General features: G+C 42.8%; 1 protein-coding gene across 3 annotated transcripts in view; it reads left to right on the top strand.

The window, feature by feature from the left end:
• LOC124012213 (roundabout homolog 1-like) overlaps positions 1-21,905 on the top strand; it is a 50,409-nt gene that overhangs the window by 16,231 nt on the left and 12,273 nt on the right. For all 3 annotated transcript variants that reach the window (XM_046325692.1, XM_046325698.1, XM_046325705.1), the window contains exons 2-11: positions 9,627-9,959; positions 12,210-12,367; positions 12,808-12,928; positions 13,202-13,340; positions 13,912-14,039; positions 14,510-14,625; positions 16,037-16,268; positions 16,513-16,634; positions 17,258-17,429; positions 21,613-21,813. In XM_046325692.1, coding sequence (XP_046181648.1) covers positions 9,627-9,959; positions 12,210-12,367; positions 12,808-12,928; positions 13,202-13,340; positions 13,912-14,039; positions 14,510-14,625; positions 16,037-16,268; positions 16,513-16,634; positions 17,258-17,429; positions 21,613-21,813 — 1,722 coding nt within the window. The remainder of the gene's footprint in view (positions 1-9,626; positions 9,960-12,209; positions 12,368-12,807; positions 12,929-13,201; positions 13,341-13,911; positions 14,040-14,509; positions 14,626-16,036; positions 16,269-16,512; positions 16,635-17,257; positions 17,430-21,612; positions 21,814-21,905) is intronic.

The raw sequence follows: 21,905 nt of genomic DNA, 5'->3' as shown, positions 1-21,905 counted from the left end.
GGGTTGTAGGGCGTCTTAGTGTTCTACATTTTTTCAATATTGGTAACTCGTAAAATAGCCTGTTTTGAACTGTATGCTAACCTGAGAAGTAGAAATCAAAAGGAGGGAAACTGGGAATTGCTAAGTAAATGGAAGAATACTCTTATTGCAATGTGTGTTGCTCTTAAAAGAGCCTTTGGTTGTGCAATGTGTAGTCTATCGCAAAAGATGTTGCCTGGGAAACGGCACCCTCCTCGTAGAAGTAGGAGGTGACGGTCTCCCGCACAGGGATTGCCTCCCGTGCTGCGTTGTAGGCCCCCATCCTTTGCATCATCCTGCAGAGTAGCAGACATCTCCTCTCGCACACAGCACTGAGTCCTCGTGGCCATCCTCATGAAGTTACAGGATGCAGGACACTTGTAGCCTTCACACGCCTCTGCATTAGTAGGGTGGACCCCGATGACTCGTTGGTACCTCCGCCACTGGGACGCAAGAATGCCGAAGGTGCACTCGACTGTCAGCCTGGCTCGGGAAAGGCGGTAGTTGAAGACCATGTTCCTCCTGAAAAGGAGCCTCATCTCCCATGAAGACATGGGGCTGGGGTCCCGGGTGATCTGCTCCTAGAATCAGGCTGTCTTCGGGAAGGTCCAGGGTGCCATCTGAGGCCCTGCTGACCATGGAGGAATTCATGCCTGTCCCTCGGTTGGGAAATATCTCTCATTACAAATGATAACATTGGATAGATAGATAGATGCATGTGCGTGCATGTGACAACAGAAGGATCATATCAAGGATGGCATCGCAAATTAATACATAAATATCACTTGAAGCTTGATGGTGAGTTTGAATCAGATGTGTGGTGCTATGGCAAAAACTAAAATGTGCACCTCTTTGGGTCTCCAGGACCAGGTTTGAGAACCACTGCTCTTGGGACATTCATTGGGACCTCTTCATCCGCAGACAGGTTTTCACAGCTCTCTGTATCTGAGGATAGAAAACATCACAAAAAAACATGCTTCAGTATACTGAAATTAGAAAGCACTGAATATTATTTTGCTATTATCTCTGTCCTCAGTTTTTCTCTCGAAGGACTGAAACTACACAAAAGTACCTGCCCTATCCAGAGTAGCCTACCCTTCTTTGACAGCTTGAGCTGCTAATCCTTTCACCCTCTTCCATTGCTGTTAGCTAACTAGCTAGCTACCTACCTACAAATATATTTGGAGTGTGGGTTTTACATTTATTTAAAAGATAGCTACCTAACTTCATATTAGCTAGCTATCTGGTGATTTATTTAATTCACATAGCTAGCTAGCTATACAGTATGTAAAGGTGGCTAGATAGCTAGCTATGTTAGCAGGAACCAAAAATCTCAAATTTGTAGTCATCAGACCAAAGGACAGATTTCCACTGGTCTAATCAAATCAAATGAAATGTTATTTGTCACATGCACTGATTACAACAGGTTACTTGGTCATCACATCTTGCGTACAATCTGTAGCAACATTGGCCAAATAGTATTCTATTGAAGTGAAAAAAAGGCAAGTTTTACATGTCTTAAGATTTTATGGCACATTTGGTCCATGTTGCTACTTTCATATTTCAAATCACTTTAAAACATGTATTAAGAAAAAAAAAGAAAGTTACATGTATTGCAAATGTTTATCAGCACAGCATTATGACAGCATTTTCTAAACTGCAGAGGGGGTTCTTGCTATTATTTTGTAGACCTTACAGTGAAATGCTAACTTACAAGCCCTTAACCAACAATGAATGCAGTTTTAAGAAAAATACCTAAAAAAGAATCATGTTTATTGCTCCTGTTTTTTGGCCCAATCAAGTTTTTTCTTCTTATTGGTGTCCTTTAGTAGTGGTTTCTTTGCAGCAATTCGACCATGAAGGTTTGATTCAAGCAGTCTCCTCTGAACAGTTGATGTTGAGATGTATCTGTTACTTGAACTCTGTGAAGTGTTTATTTGGGCTGCTATTTCTGAGGCTGGTAACTCTAATGAACGTATCCTCTGCAGCAGAGGTAACTCTGGGTCTTCCTTTCCTGTGGTGGTCCTCATGAGAGCCAGTTTCATTGGGCTGACTCTTCTCTGTATATATCAATGATGTCGCTCTTGCTGCAGGTGATTCTTTGATCCACCTCTTTGCAGATGACACCGTTCTTTATACATCTGGCCTGTCTTTGGACACGGTGATAACAAACCTCCAAACGAGCTTCAATGCCATACAACACTCCTTCCGTGGCCTCCATCTGCTCTTAAATGCTATTAAAACTAAATGCATGCTCTTCAACCGATCACTGCCTGCACCAGCATCACTACTCTGGACGGTTCTGACTTAGAATATGCGGACAACTATAAATACCTAGGTGTCTGGCTAGACTGTAAACTCTCCTTCCAGACACATATTAAGGATATTCAATCCAAAATAAAATCTAAAATCAGCTACCTATTTCGCAACAAAGCCTCATTCACTCATGCTGCCAAACATACCCTTGTAAAACGGACTATCCTACCGATCCTTGACTTTGGCGATGCCATTTACAAAATAGCCTCCAACACTCTGCTCAGCAAATTGAATGCAGTCTATCACAGTGCCATCCATTTTGTCAACAAAGCCCCATATACTACCCACCACTGCGACCTGTATGCTCTCGATGGCTGGTCATCGCTACATATTCGTCGCCAGACCCACTGGCTAAAGGTCATCTATAAGTCTTTGCTAGGCAAAGCTCTGCCTTAACTCAGCTCATTGGTCACCATAATAACACCCACCCATAGCACGCACTCCAGCAGGTATATTTCTCTGGTCATCCCCAAACCTAACACCTCCTTTGGACGCCTTTTCTTCCAGTTCTCTGCTGCCAATGACTGGAACGGATTGCAAAAATCACTGAAGTTGGAGAATTATATCTCCCTCACTAACTGTCAGAGCAGCTTACCGAACGCTGTACATAGCCCATCTGCAAAAATAAACATCCAACCAACCACCTACTTCATCCCCAAATTTGTGTTTGTTTTTCTGCTCTTTTGCACACCAGTATTTCTACTTGCACATCCTCATCTGCACAACTATCACTCCAATGTTAATTGCTAAATTGTAATTACTTCACCACTATGGACTATGAATTGCCTTACCTCCTTACTTCATTTGCACACACTGTACACATGTTTTTATATTGTGTTATTGACTGTACATTTGTTTATCCCATGTGTAACTCTGTGTTGTTGATTTTGTCTCACTGCTTTGCTATATCTTGGTTTGCTCGCAGTTGTAAATGAGAACTTGTTCTCAACTGGCCTAGCTGGTTAAGGTGAGAAGAAAATAAATCTGATTTCTGATTTGTTTAACACTTTTTTGGTTACTACATGATTCCATATGTGTTTTTTCATAGTTTTGATGTCTTTACTATTATTCTACAAACTACAAAATAGTAAAAATAAAGAAAAACCATGAAATGAGTAGGTGTCCAAACTGAGTAGGTGTCCATACTTTGACTGGTATTGTATGTCACCAGTAGGCCAAGTAATTGTACCGTTAATACCTGTCACTTGGTTACATTGATTTCTGTTAATGCATGTATCATTTAATATCATTTAATAATTTACTGTTCTCATTCTTAGAGGTGAAACATAGTTTGCAGAATTCAAAACCTGCTACACTTGTGAGAAACCAGTAGTTTTTTTTTCATAACCATCATTTATGAGTTTTCTAAATTTTGCAATTGTCTTTTGTTTGGCCTGAGCAATGAGCATGTCTCTGTCTGGTTTCTCTGTCCTGATAATGTTCAGGCAACGTGCACGTCTGAGCATGCATCGAAGTACCTGGACTGCTGCAAGCAAAGCAAATTTAGGAAAGTGCTCACTCTACAAATGTCTTGTTAACAAACGATAGTTTTGGCAAGTCGATTAGGACATCTACTTTGTGCATGACACAAGTAATTGTTCCAACAATTATCACAATTCCAGTGGGTCAGAAGTGTAAATACACTAAGTTGACTGTGCCTTAAAAACATCTTGGAAAATTCCAGAAAATTATGTCATGGCTTTAAAAGCTTCTGACAGGCTAATTTACATCATTTGAGTCAATTGGAGGTGTACATGTGGATATATTTCAAGGCCTACCTTCAAACTCAGTGCCTCTTTACTTGACATCATGGGAAAATCAAAAGAAATCAGCCAAGACCCCAGAAAACAATTGTAGACCTCCACAAGTCTTGTTCATCCTTGGGAGCAATTTCCAAACGCCTGAAGGGAGCACGTTCATCTGTACAAACAATAGTACGGAAGTATAAACACCATGGGACCACGCAGGAAGGAGATGCGTTCTGTCTCCTAGAGATGAACGTACTTTGGTGCGAAAAGTGCAAGTCAATCCCAGAACAACAGCAAAGGACCTTGTGAAGATGCTAGAGGAAATCGTACAAAAGTATCTATATCCATAGTAAAATGAGACCTATATCGACATAACCTGAAAAGCCGCTCTGCAAGGAAGAAGCCACTGCTCCAAAGCTGCCATAAAAAAGCCAGACTACGGTTTGCAACTACACATGGGGATAAAGATTGTACTTTTTGGAGAAATGTCCTATGGTCCAATGAAACAAAAATAGAACTGTTTGACCATAATGACCATCGTTATGTTTGGAGGAAAAATGGGGACGCTTGCAAGCTGAAGAACACCATCCCAACCGTGAAGCACAGGGGTGGCAGCGTCATGTTGTGGGGGTGCTTTGCTGCAGGATGGTCTGGTGCACTTCACAAAATAGATGGCATCATGAGGTAGGAAATTATGTGTGTGAAGCTCCAGTTCAATTGCTTGTATTCAGAGTCTTTCTTATTACATAAATAAGTACTAAGTGTTAAGACACTACAATGGCGACGAGGATGATTACCTGCAGTGTGCATCACGAATACAGATGGAGTTCATAGGAAGAGAGGAAGATTTTGACCCTGTAGCACAACAGCTAGCAAGCAGTGAAGACGAGGGGAGAGCTGACGAGAACGAGGCGGCAGATCAAAGACCCGTGGAGCCGGAGGTAAAGAGAATGGCTAGCATCGGGAAAATAGATGTGTTTGATGACACGCAAGAAAACTGGGCAACTTACTTTGAACGACTGGAACAGTACTTCATTGCAAACGACATTGCTGATAACAAAAGAGTACCAGCGTTGTTGAGTTTAATTGGCCCAAAAACATACAGTTTGCTAAGAGATCTGACTGCCCCTCTGAAGCCCTCGAATAAAACATTCACAGAGATTGTGGAGATATTGCAAAATCACCTATCACCTAAACCACTCCTCATCGCGGAACGTTTTCGTTTCCACAAGAGAGATCAGAATGAGGGGGAGGGTGTTAGTACATATGTAGCAGTGTTGAAGAAACTGTCTGAACATTGCCAGTTGGGAGAGAACCTAAATGACACATTAAGGGATAGATTTGTTTGTGGACTGAAACATGAACACGTTCAAAAACGTTTGCTCACAGAATCAGAGCTCACGTTTGCAAAGGCTGTTGAAATTGCTGTGGCTATGGAAATCGCGACCAAAGATGCATTTGAGTTGCAAAGTAAAAGAAGTACTAACCTGTCACAAATTTCCCTGCACAAGTTTTCACGCAGTCCACAGCGCCCCGTGTAGCCGAAAAATGCAACAGGTGTGACAGAGATGGTCACAGAGCAGAGGACTGCCGTTTCAAAGACGAAATTTGTCACAAATGCAGTAGAAGGGGGCACATTCAAAGAGCATGCAAAGCAACATTCAGTCACAACAGGAAAACTGAGACAATTAAAGGGTCTGTGAATGCACTAGCAGATAACAGTGGCAGTGATTCAGATGAACGATTAATTGGTACAATGGAGTTAAACACAGTGACTTCTCACAGCAGTAGCATAATATGGGTGACACCAGATATCGAAGGCAAACCCCTCAAAATGGAGCTGGACACAGGATCTGCAGTGTCTATAATTTCCACTACTGTCTACAATGAGCACTTTAAGGCTATCAAGCTGAAGAACACAAATGTGTTGCTGAAGACATACTCAGGAGAGAGATTGAGCCCAATGGGGGCGTTGCAGGTCAGAGTGCATTATGGGGGGCAAACACATCAGTTACAGCTGTATGTGGTGCCTGGAACTGGCCCCCCATTATTTGGCAGGGAATGGCTTTCAAAAATAAAGCTGAATTGGTGTGACTTGAAAATGCTCCACACGTTCCAGTCCAAAGAGAAAGGCACAGACCAAACACTGGAACACTTGCGGAAGAAATACAACACAGTTTTCAGTGATCAGATGGGAACAGTAAAAGGTTTCACAGCAAAACTTGTACTAAGAGATGACGCAACCCCAAAATTCTGCAAAGCCAGATCTGTTCCATACTCCCTGAGACCAAAGTTGGAAGCGGAAATCGATCGCTTGCAGGATACAGGGATCCTGACGAAAGTGGACAGAAGCGAATGGGCCACACCCATAGTTCCTATTGTGAAGAAAGACGGGTCTGTTAGAATGTGTGGGGACTTCAAGGTAACTGTGAATCCAATGTTGCATGTGGACCAATACCCCCTACCACGTCTGGATGACATCTTTGCTGCACTAGCTGGTGGGAAACACTTCAGTAAAATCAATCTGAAACAGGCTTACCTGCAGCTACCGGTTGAAGAGAGTTCCAAACAGTACCTGACAATAAACACACACAAAGGTCTATACAGGTATAACCGCCTGGTTTTTGGTATTGCATCAGCCCCAGCCATTTGGCAACGAACTATTGACCAGATTTTGCAAGGAATCCCAAGAACCCAGTGTATCCTGGATGACATGATCATAACAGGACGCACCGACAAAGAGCACCTGGCTAACCTGGAAGAGGTCCTGAAAAGACTGAAAGAGTATGGTCTACAGACAAACTTAAAGAAGTGTGAGTTCTTCAAAGACAATATTGTCTTCTGTGGACATGAGATTGACTGTAATGGATTGCACAAAACACAGGACAAAATCGAGGCAGTGGTACAGGCACCACAACCACAAAATATCACAGAAGTGAGATCTTTCACGGGACTGATCAATTACTACAGAAGATTCCTCCCAAACCTTTCAGCAGTCCTCCAGCCTCTAAATCAGCTCCTGGAAAAGAATAGGACATGGCGGTGGACAGAGCAGTGTGAAAATGCATTTCTTGAGGCAAAACGGCTCATAAAATCTGAACACGTCCTGATGCATTACTACCCTGAAATGCCAGTGAAGTTGGCTTGTGATGCGTCCCCTTATGGATTAGGGGCAGTCCTTTCACACACACTGAAAGATGGGTCAGAGAGGCCATTTGCATTTGCGTCACGAACATTGAATGATACAGAGAAAAACTACTCACAAATCGACAAAGAAGCACTGGCACTAGTGTGGGGCGTCAAGAAATTCCACCCATACCTATATGGCAAGCGTTTCACACTGGTTACAGATCAGTTGCTTTCCATTTTCAGTCCAAAGAAAGGCATTCCGGCAATGACAGCAGCCAGGTTACAGCGATATGCCCTGTTCCTTGCCAGTCATATGTATGACATTGAGTTTAAGCCGTCATCCCTCCACACAAATGCAGATGGATTATCCAGACTGCCGTGTACAAGAGAAAGACAAAGGCGTGTGGATGCAGTGGACATGTTCCATACCGCTCAGCTTGAGGCACTACCGGTCACAAGCACAGTTATCAAACAGGAGACAAGGAAAGATGTGACCTTGTCAAAAGTGTACACCTACACCATGTCAGGATGGCCAGCTACTGGCAGAAAGGAGCTGACTCCGTATTTCCAGCGGAGAAACGAAATTACAACGTACCAGGGATGTTTGATGTGGGGAATGAGAGTCATGATACCCCAGAAATGCCAACATCTAGTCTTGCAGCAACTACATGAATGTCATGTTGGAATTGTCAAAATGAAGCTGCTCGCAAGGAGCCACTTCTGGTGGCCTGGTCTGGACCAACAGATAGAAAATATGGCAAAGAACTGTAGTGGATGTTTGGAAACCCTTCACATGCCTGCTCCTGTCCCAGTCCACCCATGGGAATGGCCCGCAGAGCCATGGCAGAGAATTCATGTGGACTACGCTGGTCCCTTTGAAAAGCGTGTTTCTGGTTATAGTTGATGCCCATTCCAAATGGCCAGCGGTGTTTTGCACTGACTCCTCCACCTCAGCTCAGACGATAGAGTGTCTCAGAACAACGTTTGCACGCTTCGGTTTGCCGCTGCAGCTGGTAAGTGACAAAGCGCAAGTTTTTGTAAGTGACGAGTTTACAAGATTCATGTCAGTAAATGGAATCAAACACTCAACCTCAGCTCCGTACCACCCTGCCACCAATGGGCTGGCAGAATGCTTTGTGAAAACCCTAAAGCAAGGACTCTGTGCAGCAAAATGAGACGAAGGGACTTTGCAAACAAAACTGGCCAAGTTCCTGGCCTCCTACCGAAACACCCCACATGCCACGACAAATGAAAGCCCAGCCGCACTGATGTTCGGGAGGCCTCTCCGCACACAGCTGGACATCATGAAGCCAAACAGGCGTAATGAAGTGCTGAACAAACAAGCCAAGATGGCTGGGAGCGCCAAGGTGGCCGGGAGCGGAAGTGATGGTGCGAGGACAGGAAGTGATGGTGCGAGACTACAGAAGAGGGAAATGGACAAGAGGGACCATACACACACAAATGGGACCCAGAACTTACCAGGTTCAAGTGAGCCCAGACATAATGTGGCGGCGTCACATTAACCAAATGCATTCCACGGAAAACAGCACAACAATCGAGAGAGAACAGGCACAGAGAGCTCCTGAGAGTGACACACAGGGAACTGTAGAGGACGGGGGGGCAGTAAAGAGACCCCAGGCTGAAAGAAGGGAACGTGTTGATGAAGGTGCTGCTATAGCAGACGCTATAATTGAACAAGCACACACTGAGAATGTTCAGGAGCCTCCAGACAATCTGAGGCGCTACCCAGAACGAAGGCACCGTCCACCAGACAGACTAGACTTATAAACAAACAAACAAAAACTAACTGTTCAAGTTCAAATTAAAAGATGCAAAATAACTACAACAAGTTCTGGGAAATGTTTCAGTTGTGGTTTGGTAAAAGTAACTCTGATTGTATAAGAGAAGGAATGTTATGTTCTGTTAATTACTGATGTCGCCTTTAAGGTTGGAGCGCCCTTGGTCATGTGCAGCATTGTTCTATGTTATTCTGGTACTAACTAGTTTGAGTAAATGTGAAGCTCCAGTTCAATTGCTTGTATTCAGAGTCTTTCTTATTACATAAATAAGTACTAAGTGTTAAGACACTACAATGTGGATCTATTGAAGCAATCCCGTACATACGACTAATACAACTTGAACTTGAAAGAACCTGCATTTACAGCAGGATATTTTCTACTGGTTTTATTTGTTAGCTTTAGGCCTATCTATTTGACTTTGTTATAGTCCTACTGCTTCTCATGGGAAACAACTATGACTTAATTGTCTTGGATCCCATTCGATGCGAAATGAAATGCATTGTAATAGTAATAAACTATTTTCAGATCTTCTGTGAATTAACAGACGCAATAGCCTACTTTGACAGAACCTGAATTTCTCCATCTTTCCTCCGTCCACTGTTCTTGTTCCCTCCAGGTTCCAGACTGAGGACGGATGTGGTGGAGGTGCGCCCGCGGATTGTCCACCACCCCTCAGATGTGGTGGTCAAGGTAGGCAGCCCCGCCACCCTCTCCTGCCGCGCCGACGGCACACCCGAGCCCTCCATTGAGTGGCTCCGCAATGGCCAGCCCCTGGAGATGGACAAGCTGGACAGCCAATCGCGGCCCATCGTCCTATCGGAGGGCAGCCTTTTTTTCCTCAGCGTCGTGCCAGGGAGGCGGAGTCAGTCACATGAGGGCGTGTATGCCTGCATGGCAAGGAACAGCGCTGGCAAGGCTACCAGCCGCAACGCCTCCCTCTATATCGCAGGTAAGACTGTGGGGATGTCTTTCAAATTAGATGGACATGCGTATCTTGTTATAAATTCCAAGATGCCATGCAGAAATAATTGCACAGTAGGATGGAGAGGTACCATGTTTATAAAGAGGTCCCACTGTTATAGATCATGTGAGTGAAGAGACTATGTATCAGTCTCAGCAGTGGGCAGACTAACTAATAAACCACTCAAGGGCTTGATTGGCTGACTCAGGTGTGCTCATACTGATATGGAACCAAAGCCACACACAGCTGCCTTCTAAGCATTTAAAAACACTATGCCAGATGCATATGAAAATCTGGCCTTAGAATACATTCTGTTGTCTTGGTTGGATGGCCCTCTGTAGCTCCTACATCCTGTCCCATTAACTTCTCTCCCTCCATGCTGATCTTAAATGTGATATCAAGCTGATATATTATCCTTCAGGTCCACAGAAAGCCCGCAGTAACCACAGACCCCTGCTCCAGAGAGAAAGCGAGAGACATTGAGATTGTCCGTGTGATTGCCGAGTAGAATTATTATTATATATATATTTTTTTCAACATTTATTTAACTAGGCAAGTCAGTTAAGAACAAATTCTTATTTACAATGATGGCCGACCAAAAGCCCAAAGGTCTCCTGAAGGGACCGGGGCTGGGATTTAAAAATATATATATTTATATGTATATATGTATAGGTCAAAACACACATCACGACAAGAGACAACACAACTCTACATAAAGAGAGAGCCAAGACAACAACACAGCATGGCAGCAACACATGACAACACAGCATGGTAACAATATGGTAGCAGCACAAAACATGGTATAAACATTATTGGGCACAGACAACCGCACAAAGGACAAGAAGGTAGAGACAACAATACATCACGCAAAGCAGCCACAACTGTCAGTAAGAGTGGCCATGATTGTCTTTGTCTTTGAATGAAGAGATTGAGATAAAACTGTCCAGTTTGAGTGTTTGTTGCAGCTCGTTCCAGTCGCTAGCTGCAGCAAACTGAAATTAAAGGGGGTCCAAAATCAATGTTTACCACATTCCCGGGACAAACACTGCTAATTTACCCCTAACCCCCAGCCTCTGTTTGCACACAAAATAGGGTCACCCACAGAGCACTGAATTCCTGAGCTGACTGGTATAATTAGTGGCTGATTGACTTGTTGGGGGGACTTCCCTGGAGCAGTACGTGGTGGAGGCATGGAGCCATTGGCACTTTACTTTCGATTGAGTTATAGAAGCAGATCGATTGTATTATAGTTTGCGTTTAACCTTTTATTTATCGAGGTTAGTCTCAATAAGATAATTGTGCAATTGTGACCTTTTGTAAGTAATAGTTGAACTGGTTCGGTTAGAAGCCTCTACAGTCATGAACCATGCAGCACTGTTAATTCAAGAGTTGTGCTAAGTTCTCTATCCTAGATAGACAATTATTGAGTTCAAGAATACCCGTAATACATGTTAAAGAAGTCCAGCCTTGGATGAAGAGTGGAGATATTCCAGTAGTAGTTTATGGCACTAGACCATTGTAACCATACATGTGACCAAGTAGACGCCAAATACTTTTTGTCTCATGATTCCATGTGGTGTCATAACATAGGTATTGCATTAGGACATCAGTGAAGATTTAAACAGACATCCTAAACATGTGGTAATGTGCAAGGGGAAAATACCATTGTCTCTGTCCTTTTGGATATAATGGAAGGGAGCTCCTTAGAACCTTCAACTGAAATGGTTCACAGTGACTCTTAACAATTGAGTAAACATGACAAGTCTCTGCAAAGACGTCAGGCTTGTCTGTCATGTACTTGTGTTAATATCAATGTAGACGGGTCACATTTGCTCTATGAATTGTTTGGGACCTCTGGGGTCCCAACAATGAGGTTGTTGATGGGGCAACACTGGACAAAAGCACTGTGTATTCCGTGTATAAAATATATGGATATTTAGAGCTGTGCCATGTGGTCCAAAACGTATAGTGTGATATGGTGTGGTAATGGTACTGTGAAATAAGATAAATCATTAGATTAGTTTATTATAAGCCATGCAAATTTTCGGTGGTCAAAAGTCAAGTCAAGCAGACAGTGGTGCGTGTGGTGCTGGGCACATGTTTCCCAGGCAATGTTTATTAACTACAGGCTTGTAGACTGACTTTGACTTTGTTATCCAATGTAATGTTATGGCCTTGTGCACCAGCTAGTCTCAAACCCACTGTTTATGAATGGACGACCTCTGTGTGTTCTTTCAGCTCTGCGTGAGGACTTCCGGGTGCAGCCCTGTGACGTGGAGGTGGCTGTGGGGGAGGTGGCGGTGATGAACTGCAGCCCGCCGGTAGGCCACCCTGAGCCCAATGCCACCTGGAGAAAAGACGGGGTCCCCATCAACAACACCAATCCGCACTACACTGTGAGACCTCCTTTATAACATAGTTACATGCTTTGTAGGGCTTTCTTTCTATGCTTCTTGAAATTAGAAATTGACAATGGGACAGTTGTCAGTGTGCATTTCTGTGCAGTAAATGTATTTTCAAGACGCTATGGTTTTTCCATAATATGGAACAGATGTTCTATATTATTGTAATTCATTTTTTGAACTAATTTCCAGAGGTGGCAGGAGCTGAAATGCATACTGTTTTGAATACTTATTTCTCGAATCGAATCGGTGGTAACACGGTATTGCCAACAGAGGGCACTGTTGTACAACATTTTGATTAAAACCACTGGCTGCTTCATACATTTTCCTCCATTATTAATAAAGAGGACATGTCACCTTGGATGAAGAACTATCCCCCACAAAATCCTTGTTTATTTGTAACTGTATGTGCATGATCCCCATGTGATCTATAGGAACTGAATGGGAAGTTGATAATCGCCCCAGCCCAGAAAAATGACTCTGGCGTGTACATCTGTGTGGCCTCCAACACTGTGGGAGTAAGAGAGAGCAGGGCCGCCCGCCTGTCTGTCCTAGGTAAGATTAACCCTGACTCCATGTACAGGACCATTTTAGCAATCACCTTTTTTACCATACTGAGCCAAGCTGTACTTTGCTGGCATGGTTATGCATCCACCATAGTTGCTGGAAATGAAAGTCCACACAGTACAGTTTGGGTCGGCACATCAGTGTGAAAAAGGTATGTCAGTGTTTGCTATTGATATAAGGGATAGCATGGAATTGAATGCTTAGAGATATGATATGAATAACCATCATTTGTGTATTTGCCCATGATTTCTCCATTCCCAGCCAAGCCAGTGTTGGTGCTGAAGCCTCAGGATGTGTCGGTGGGGACAGGAGAGTCTGCCCAGTTCTACTGCAAGGCTAGAGGAGACCCCATGCCAGCTGTGGAGTGGAGCCGAGTGCAGGGCCCTCTGCCCAACGGCAGGTCTGATTCTTGATTCAACAAAAAAAACTTTATTGTCCATTAAATCTACACTAGAAACTGTTCTTGACATGAGATTTACAACATGTGGTTTGTATGCATGACTGTAAGTGGCTTTGGATAAATGCGTCTGCTAAATGGCTTATATTATTATATACAGGAGGTCAAAAAGTATTTGGATGGTGACAATATATATATATTATTTTGGCTCTGTACTCCAGCACTTTGGATTTGAATTGATACAATGACTATGAGGTTAAAGTGCAGACTGTCAGCTTTAATTTGAGGGTGAACCGTTTAGAAATTACAGCACTTTTTGTACATAGTCACCCCCGTTTTAAGGAACCAAAATTATTTATACAAATTCACTTGTGTATTAAAGTAGACAAATGTCTTGGGGGTGTAATCTTTTTCTGTCTCTTTGAGCTACTCTTCTGCACAGTCAGTACATGTGTCATAACATGCATTATTAGTATGCAATAATATTAATAATAATAACGAATTCTTTGATTTCTAATCATTTCATACAGTTTCTAAAGTGAATGTTGTGTTGGTTGCTGTGTCATCTCTGGAGGTATCTTGTGAATCCTGACCAGAGCCTCCAGATCCACTACGTGACACCACAGGATTCTGGGAGGTACACCTGCACAGCTGTCAACGATGTGGGGGTGGTCACCGCCAGCGCACAGCTTGTGGTGGAGGGTAAGAGTACTTAGCTTGAGCCTTCACCACTACATTTATGTGTTGTGTATTTGTTGAATGTGTAATGTACCATGTTTATTTTGCATACAGCAGTACTGTTTGTCTAAGACAGTTTCCCCTTGAGGGAAATTAAAGTTGATCCTATCCTATTTCCTTACAGCTAGAATAGAATGCATTTCTTTCTCCCAGGGGAATACAGAAAACTCTACTGGAATGCTAAACAAGGACCATATTATTCACAATATTTGCAGGATGTAACACAAACAAAAACGTTACTTTGTATGATGTTTGTGAGATGGTGAAGGAAATGAGTGTGGTTCAAAGTAAACCGTTTTTAGGAGCACTTATGGGACTTTTTGTTACATGGAGTTTAGTTTGTGTCAATTTCAGTGCCAGTAGGGAATTTCAATTTATGAATAGAAAAGTGTACAACATTATTTTCTATGAAGATTTTTCTCGCTCCTTCACAGGAGCTGCAAGCACCAGACAGAGGGACCTTCACAGAGAGTTGTCGGACCTGCGCATAGCTCTGGAGAATGTGACGGTGCTGACTCCAAACTCCAACATGTCCCAAGTGCAGTGGAAGGTACAGACATCAGACACGTCACATGGAGGTTCATGTATTTCTATGAAAACTGTTTTCACATAACAGATGACTGCATCAAGACGTTGAGAGTGTATCCCCCAGCTAACACTTCAATAGTGAACTCCTAATATAAGGAATTTACCTTTGTGCTAAACTAAGATTCAGGCCTGACATTTTTGTTTGTTTAGAACAATATTTTCATGTCACAAACCACATTTCCATCCTGTTTTTTTTTGCGAGTAAAGGCAAACCGTTTGTAAAAGGAAAAAAATGATGACAGCTGTGATGGAAACAGGGAGTTTCGGTACAATTTTATAAATGACGACAGATCATTTGTTCGTTTGACATGGTGGGATCTTTTTGTGCCTCTAAAATCAGTTATGCGAGAAATGGAAATGTCTTCATGAGCAAATATTAATATACACAAAATCGTCTATGTCATTACGCACTGATTTATATCCGCAACAAGTCCGTTTGGTGGAAACACCACTGGTGGCAAAATGCACATATTTTCTTTATGCGCATTTTAGACTATTCACATGAAAATCTGTCGGCAATTGGATGGAAATCTAGCTACAGATAACATTCAAAGAATTCAAAACTGCCATAATTTTCCGTAATTTTTGTAATTATCAAGTAATCAATGGCAATCTATGTTAACATTGGCAATTTATACCTGAATACATTTTGTAAAATGTATTCATATTTAGTATTCATATTGTATATCTGTGTCCATATTATCCATGAGTTTCAAGTGGATATACCATATGGCTTGCCTGGTTAAATAAAGGTTAATTAAAAAATGCTTTTACATTTAAATGGTTAAAGAGGAAATAGCTTCATTAATGAAAAAATAATATAATCAACAATGGCATTGTTTTCAATTAACTCTGCAACTCCTCTAACTATTTACTTTCTTCACAACTGCCACCAGTTTGGCTGCAAAAGATTTACAACAAAAGACATATTGACATAGTAAAATAAATAAAGTTGTGTAATTTTTAAAATATATATATTTCATGCTGAAACTCACATATTAAACTCCAATGGAATTCACAAAGTCTATGGTTTATATTTAGGCTAATGTTTTACAGCTTTGCCAGTGTATTTGTTATTTTTTTAAATAATCGTATTTGATTATCTTATGTATTCGACATGTGATAAGGCCACACAGAAGGCTATAGATAACAAGACGCCTGTGATAATCTAAAGTTACCAAAATGGCCACTAGATGTCGTGTGATAAAATTCTCCCCAAACCTGAAAGTTACCAAAGTTCTGGTAGTTTACTGGTAAAATTCAAATGTTACCAGTAATATACCCTCCCATTGCAACCCTGGTTTCTACACTCAAAAGCGCAAATCTCATTAATGCTTGATAACTGTCTTTCCTTTTTCTCCTGTTTCTTTCAGCTCCAGTCTTTCCCAACCCAGCCTCAATACCTGGATGGTTTCGAGGTCCTCTGTCGCTCTCTCTTGCCCGCGAGTTCGGACTGGGCTGCTAAGAGAGTGCCACTTCCCAACTTTCAAACACTGGTCGGCCCGCTCAAGAGGGGCTACAAGTATGACTTCAAAGTGCGTCCCTACGGCAGCAGCTTGTATGGCCGGGAGAGCAACACCAGGCACCTGCGTGTACCTGAAACGGGTAAGGAAGGGTTCAAAAAAGTTAGCAGACTGTTATCAACTGTAAACCAAAAAGTATGAAAATATACTGTAGGTGTGTCTTTGGATACTGTGGCTCAGGAGTAGTCTGACTTTATTGAATAAAGGTGGTGCTTTGCACGAATCTGTACTATGAAGATGAAAAAAACTGATTTGAATCAAGATGGGTCATATGTGTGTTTTTTACACATGTATTGTTATTTTCATGACACTCCATCTTCCTGCAGTGCCTAGCGCCCCACCTCAGGCCGTCTCCATAACAAGGTCCCCTGAACACAATGACACGGTCTATGTGACCTGGGAGCCTCCACCCCACAAAGCTCACAACGGCATCATCCAGGGATACCAGGTAAGAATAAGATGGCTACCTACACCTTATTGTATCTATGCCTGAAAAATCTAGCACCTAGCATTCTTGTATGCTCCACAATGTGTTTTATGACATCTTTGAGAGCATGCAAGAAATTGCAAGGTGAGTTTATTTTCTCTATATGCCTGACATTATGCTGTGTGTTGAAAAAAATCCTATTTTTCAATAACATTGTACTGTGTTTACCATATTAAATTCACAATTTAATTACACATTGTATTGATAGGGGTCCTCTGCAACCCTGGTGTGCAAGCTTTTGTTCAAGTGCAAAATAACTGATTCAACTAAGCAGTCCTGATAGAAGACCATGATAAGATTAATCAAAGTTGTGGGCTGGAACAAAAGCATGCTTTCCCTGACCAGAGTTTCATAGTATCCCTGCTGTGGAAGCTGTTACCTGAGTGCACGCACGCACGCACGCACGCACGCACGCACGCACGCACGCACACACACACACACACACACACACACACACACACACACACACACACACACACACACACACACACACACACACACACACACACACACACACACAAAGTTCTCTGTAATGCTTCCTTGGTTCCCTCTTTGAGCTGTGTGTGTGCGTTTGTCCTGTCCAGTTGTGGTGTGTGCAGTTGGAGGAGCAGCAGTACTTGAACTGGACAGTGGACAGTGGGACCCACAGTCTGGAAATAAACCCTCTGTACCCAGACAAAGAGTACTGGGTCCAGGTGGCAGCAGTCAACGGAGCTGGCGTCGGGGTGCAGAGTGACCCCCATAGACTGGTCATAGGTCAGTGACAACACGCCACAGATATCTGTATGGTCAACCAAACACCACAGGGTTACGAAACCTTACATAAAACATGACTACAATAAGTAGTTTTGTGCAATTTGCAGTCCAGTTCATTGAAAGCATCAATGTGGGTTGGAAGGTTTGAAGATGAATGAAACAGATGTGTATAACACTGTATGTGTTAGTGTCAGTAGTGAAAAAACAACCCAATTGTCATACTTGAGTAAAAGTAAAGATACATTTATAGAGATTACTCAAGTGAAAGTCACCCAGCAAAATACTACTTGAGTAAAAATCTAAAAGTATTTGGTTTTAAATATACTTAAGTATTAAATGTCAATGTAATTGATCAAATATACTTAAGTATCAAAAGTAAATGTATAAATCATTTCACAATTAAGTAAACCAGACGGCACGATTTTCTTGTTTTTTAAATTTCCGGATAACCAGGGGCACACTCCTCCACTCAGACATAATTTGCAAACAAAGCATTTGTGTTTAGTCCAACAGATCAGAGGTAGTAGGGAGGACCAGGGATGTTCTCTTGAGAAGTGCATGAATTGGACCATTTTCCTGTCCTGCTAATCATTCGAAATGTAAAGAGTACTTTTGTGTTTCAGGGAAAATGTATGGAGTAAAAAGTACAGTATTTTTTTCAGGAATGTAGTGAAGTAAAAGTTGTCAAAATATAAATACCCCCGAAAACGATTTATTTTTACTTAAGTACTTTATACGACTAGTTAGTGTTTATATAGATAAAGTAGGCACAATTCTGATATTTTGCCTAATTATTGACAAAAGATCTGATCTGATTGGTTAAAACACAACTACATGTAAAAAATATCATAATTAGACTGCTTGTGTAAATGCAGCCTTTGCTGTACAGTGCCGTGAAAAAGTATTTGCATATGGCAGTGTGTGTGTGTGTATATATATATATATATACTGCTCAAAAAAATAAAGGGAACACTTAAACAACACAATGTAACTCCAAGTCAATCACACTTCTGTGAAATCAAACTGTCCACTTAGGAAGCAACACTGATTGACAATAAATTGCACATGCTGTTGTGCAAATGGAATAGACAACAGGTGGAAATTATAGGCAATTAGCAAGACACTCCCAATAAAGGAGTGGTTCTGCAGGTGGGAACCACAGACCACTTCTCAGTTCCTATGCTTCCTGGCTCATGTTTTGGTCACTTTTGAATGCTGGCGGTGCTTTCACTCTAGTGGTAGCATGAGACGGAGTCTACAACCCACACAAGTGGCTCAGGTAGTGCAATTCATCCAGGATGGCACATCAATGCGAGGTGTGGCAAGAAGGTTTGCTGTGTCTGTCAGCGTAGTGTCTAGAGCATGGAGGCGCTACCAGGAGACAGGCGAATACATCAGGAGACGTGGAGGAGGCCGTAGGAGGGCAACAACCCAGCAGCAGGACAGCTACCTCCGCCTTTGTGCAAGGAGGAGCAGGAGGAGCACTGCCAGAGCCCTGCAAAATGACCTCCAGCAGGCCACAAATGTACATGTGTCTGCTCAAACGGTCAGAAACAGACTCCATGAGGGTGGTATGAGGGCCCGACGTCCACAGGTGAGGGTTCTGCTTACAGCCCAACGCCGTGCAGGACGTTTTTCATTTGCCAGAGAACACCAAGATTGGCAAATTCGCCACTGGCGCCCTGTGCTCTTCACAGATGAAAGCAGGTTCACACTGAGCACAAGTGACAGTCTGGAGACGCCGTGGAGAACGTTCTGCTGCCTGCAACATCCTCCAGAATGACCCATTTTGACGGTGGGTCAGTCATGGTGTGGGGTGGCATTTCTTTGGGGGGCCGCACAGCCCTCCATGTGCTCGCCAGAGGTAGCCTGACTGCCATTAGGTACCGAGATGAGATCCTCAGACCCCTTGTGAGACCATATGCTGGTGCGGTTGGCCCTGGGTTCCTCCTAATGCAAGACCATGCTAGACCTCATGTGGCTGGAATGTGCCAGCAGTTCCTGCAAGAGGAAGGCGTTGATGCAATGGACTGGCCCGCCCGTTCCCCAGAGCTGAATCCAATTGAGCACATCTGAGACATCATGTCTCGCTCCATTCACCAAAGCCACGTTGCACCACAGACTGTCCAGGAGTTGGTGGATGCTTTAGTCCAGGTCTGGGAGGAGATCCCTCAGGAGACCATCCGCCACTTCATCAGGAGCATGCCCAGGCGTTGTAGGGAGGTCATACAGGCACGTGGAGGCCACACACACTACTGAGCCTCATTTTGACTTGTTTTAAGGACATTACATCAAAGTTGGATCAGCCTGTAGTGTGGTTATCCACTTTATTTTGAGTGTGACTCCAAATCCAGACCTCCATGGGTTGATAAATTTGATTTCCATTGTTAATTTTTGTGTGATTTTGTTGTCAGCACATTCAACTATGTAAGGAAAAAAAGTATTTAATAAGAATATTTCATTAATTCAGATCTAGGATGTGTTATTTTAGTGTTCCCTTAATTTTTTTGAGCAATATATATATATATATTATATGTGTGTGTGTGTGTGTGTGTGTGTGTGTGTGTGTGTGTGTGTGTGTGTGTGTGTGTGTGTGTGTGTGTGTGTGTGTGTGTGTGTGTGTATGTATGTATATATATACACACACACACTGCCATTCAAAAGTTTGGGGTCACTTAGAAATGTCCTTCTTTTTGAAAGAAAATCACATTTTTTGTCCATTAAAATAACATAAAATTGATCAGAAATATTGTAGACATTGTTAATGTTGTAAATGACTAGTGTAGCTGGAAACAGTAGATAAAAAAAAATGAATATCTACATAGGCATACAGAGGCCCATTATCAGCAACCATCACTCCTGTGTTCCAATGGCACATTGTGTTAGCTAATCCAAGTTTATAATTTTAAAAGGCTAACTGATCATTAGAAAACCCTTTTGCAATTATGTTAGCACAGCTGAAAACTGTTATCCTGTTTAAAGAAGCAATAAAACTATCCTTCTTTAGACTAGTTGAGTATCTGGAGCATCAGAATTTGTGGGTTCGATTACAGGCTCAAAATGGCCAGAAACAAAGAACTTTCTTCTGAAACTCGTCAGTCTATTCTTGTTCTGAGAAATGAAAGCTATTCCAAGCGAGAAATTGGCTATTCCAAGCCAAGAAACTGAAGATCTCGTACAACGCTGTGTACCTTCACAGAACAGTGCAAACTGGCTCTAACCAGAATAGAAAGAGGAGTGGGAAGCCCCGGTGCATAACTGAGCAAGAGGAAAAGTACATTAGTGTCTAGTTTGAGAAACAGATGCCTCACAAATCCTCAACTGGCAGCTTCATTAAATAGTACCCGCAAAACACCAGTCTCAACTTTAACAGTGAAGAGGCGACTCCGGGATGCTGTCCGGGAAGTTCCTCGGTCCAGTGTCTGTGTTCTTTTGCCCATCTTAATCTTTTATTTTTATTGGCCAGTCTGAGATATGGCTTTTTCTTTGCAAAAGAACATAGAGGCGGGGTCCTTCTTGGCTGTGATTGGCAATGCTGGAATAAGAAGAGGACCACTATCTGTTTAACCTCAATGACCTTAAATTCAGATTCATCTGTTGGACTGGCAGATGGTGAAGTGTGATTCATTACTTTAGAGAATGCATTTACACTGCTCCCGAATCCAATGGCAGCGAGCTTTACATGACTCCAGCCGATGCTTAGCATCGCACATGTGGAACTTAGGCTGGTGTGCGTTGCTTTCAGAGGCAGTTTGGAAATCGGTAGCGAGTGTTGCAAACCGAGGACTGACAATTCTACATGCTAAACACTTCAGCACTCGGCGGTCCCATTCTGTGAGCTTGTGTGGCCTACCACTTCGCTGCTTCCCCGTTGTTGCTCCTAAATGTTTCCACTTCACAATAACAGCACTGAAATAGCCAAATCCACTAGTGTGTCTGTGTGTGTCTGTGTGTGTCTGTGTGTGTCTGTGTGTGTCTGTGTGTGTCTGTGTCTGTGTGTGTCTGTGTGTGTCTGTGTGTTTCTGTGTGTGTGTGCGCCCACATTGCCAATCATGTGTGTGATTGTGTTTACCTCTTTCATATTCTCTGTCTTATTTGATTTCGGTCTGTCTCTTTTCCTCTCTCTGTGTTTTAATTATTTTATTTATGTCTTGTTTTTCTTTCCCTTCCCTCCCTATTACAGACTCCCGGAGGTCCGGGGCCCCCCAGTCAGACAGCCCCAGTAGGGACCTGATTCGGGTCCTTTCTGTGCTGAGGAACCCTGTGTTCATCGGAAGCGTTGGCGCCCTCCTGTGTTGCATCCTAATGGTGACGGCCTTCTGCCTGTACCGCCGCCACACACGACCCGGCGACCACCTGGGACGAGGCCACGGCAAGGCTAACGGTCTGTCTGGGCTAGAAGTGGGGGCTAGCTTATGTGTTGTATTTTAGCAACAGCTTAGCAAGGTTATCTTAGCATGGATATGTCATGTTATG

Source organism: Oncorhynchus gorbuscha, linkage group LG02 (assembly GCF_021184085.1).
Source record: "Oncorhynchus gorbuscha isolate QuinsamMale2020 ecotype Even-year linkage group LG02, OgorEven_v1.0, whole genome shotgun sequence".
Lineage (NCBI taxonomy): Eukaryota > Metazoa > Chordata > Actinopteri > Salmoniformes > Salmonidae > Oncorhynchus > Oncorhynchus gorbuscha.
This window is presented reverse-complemented; position numbering and strand designations above follow the sequence as displayed.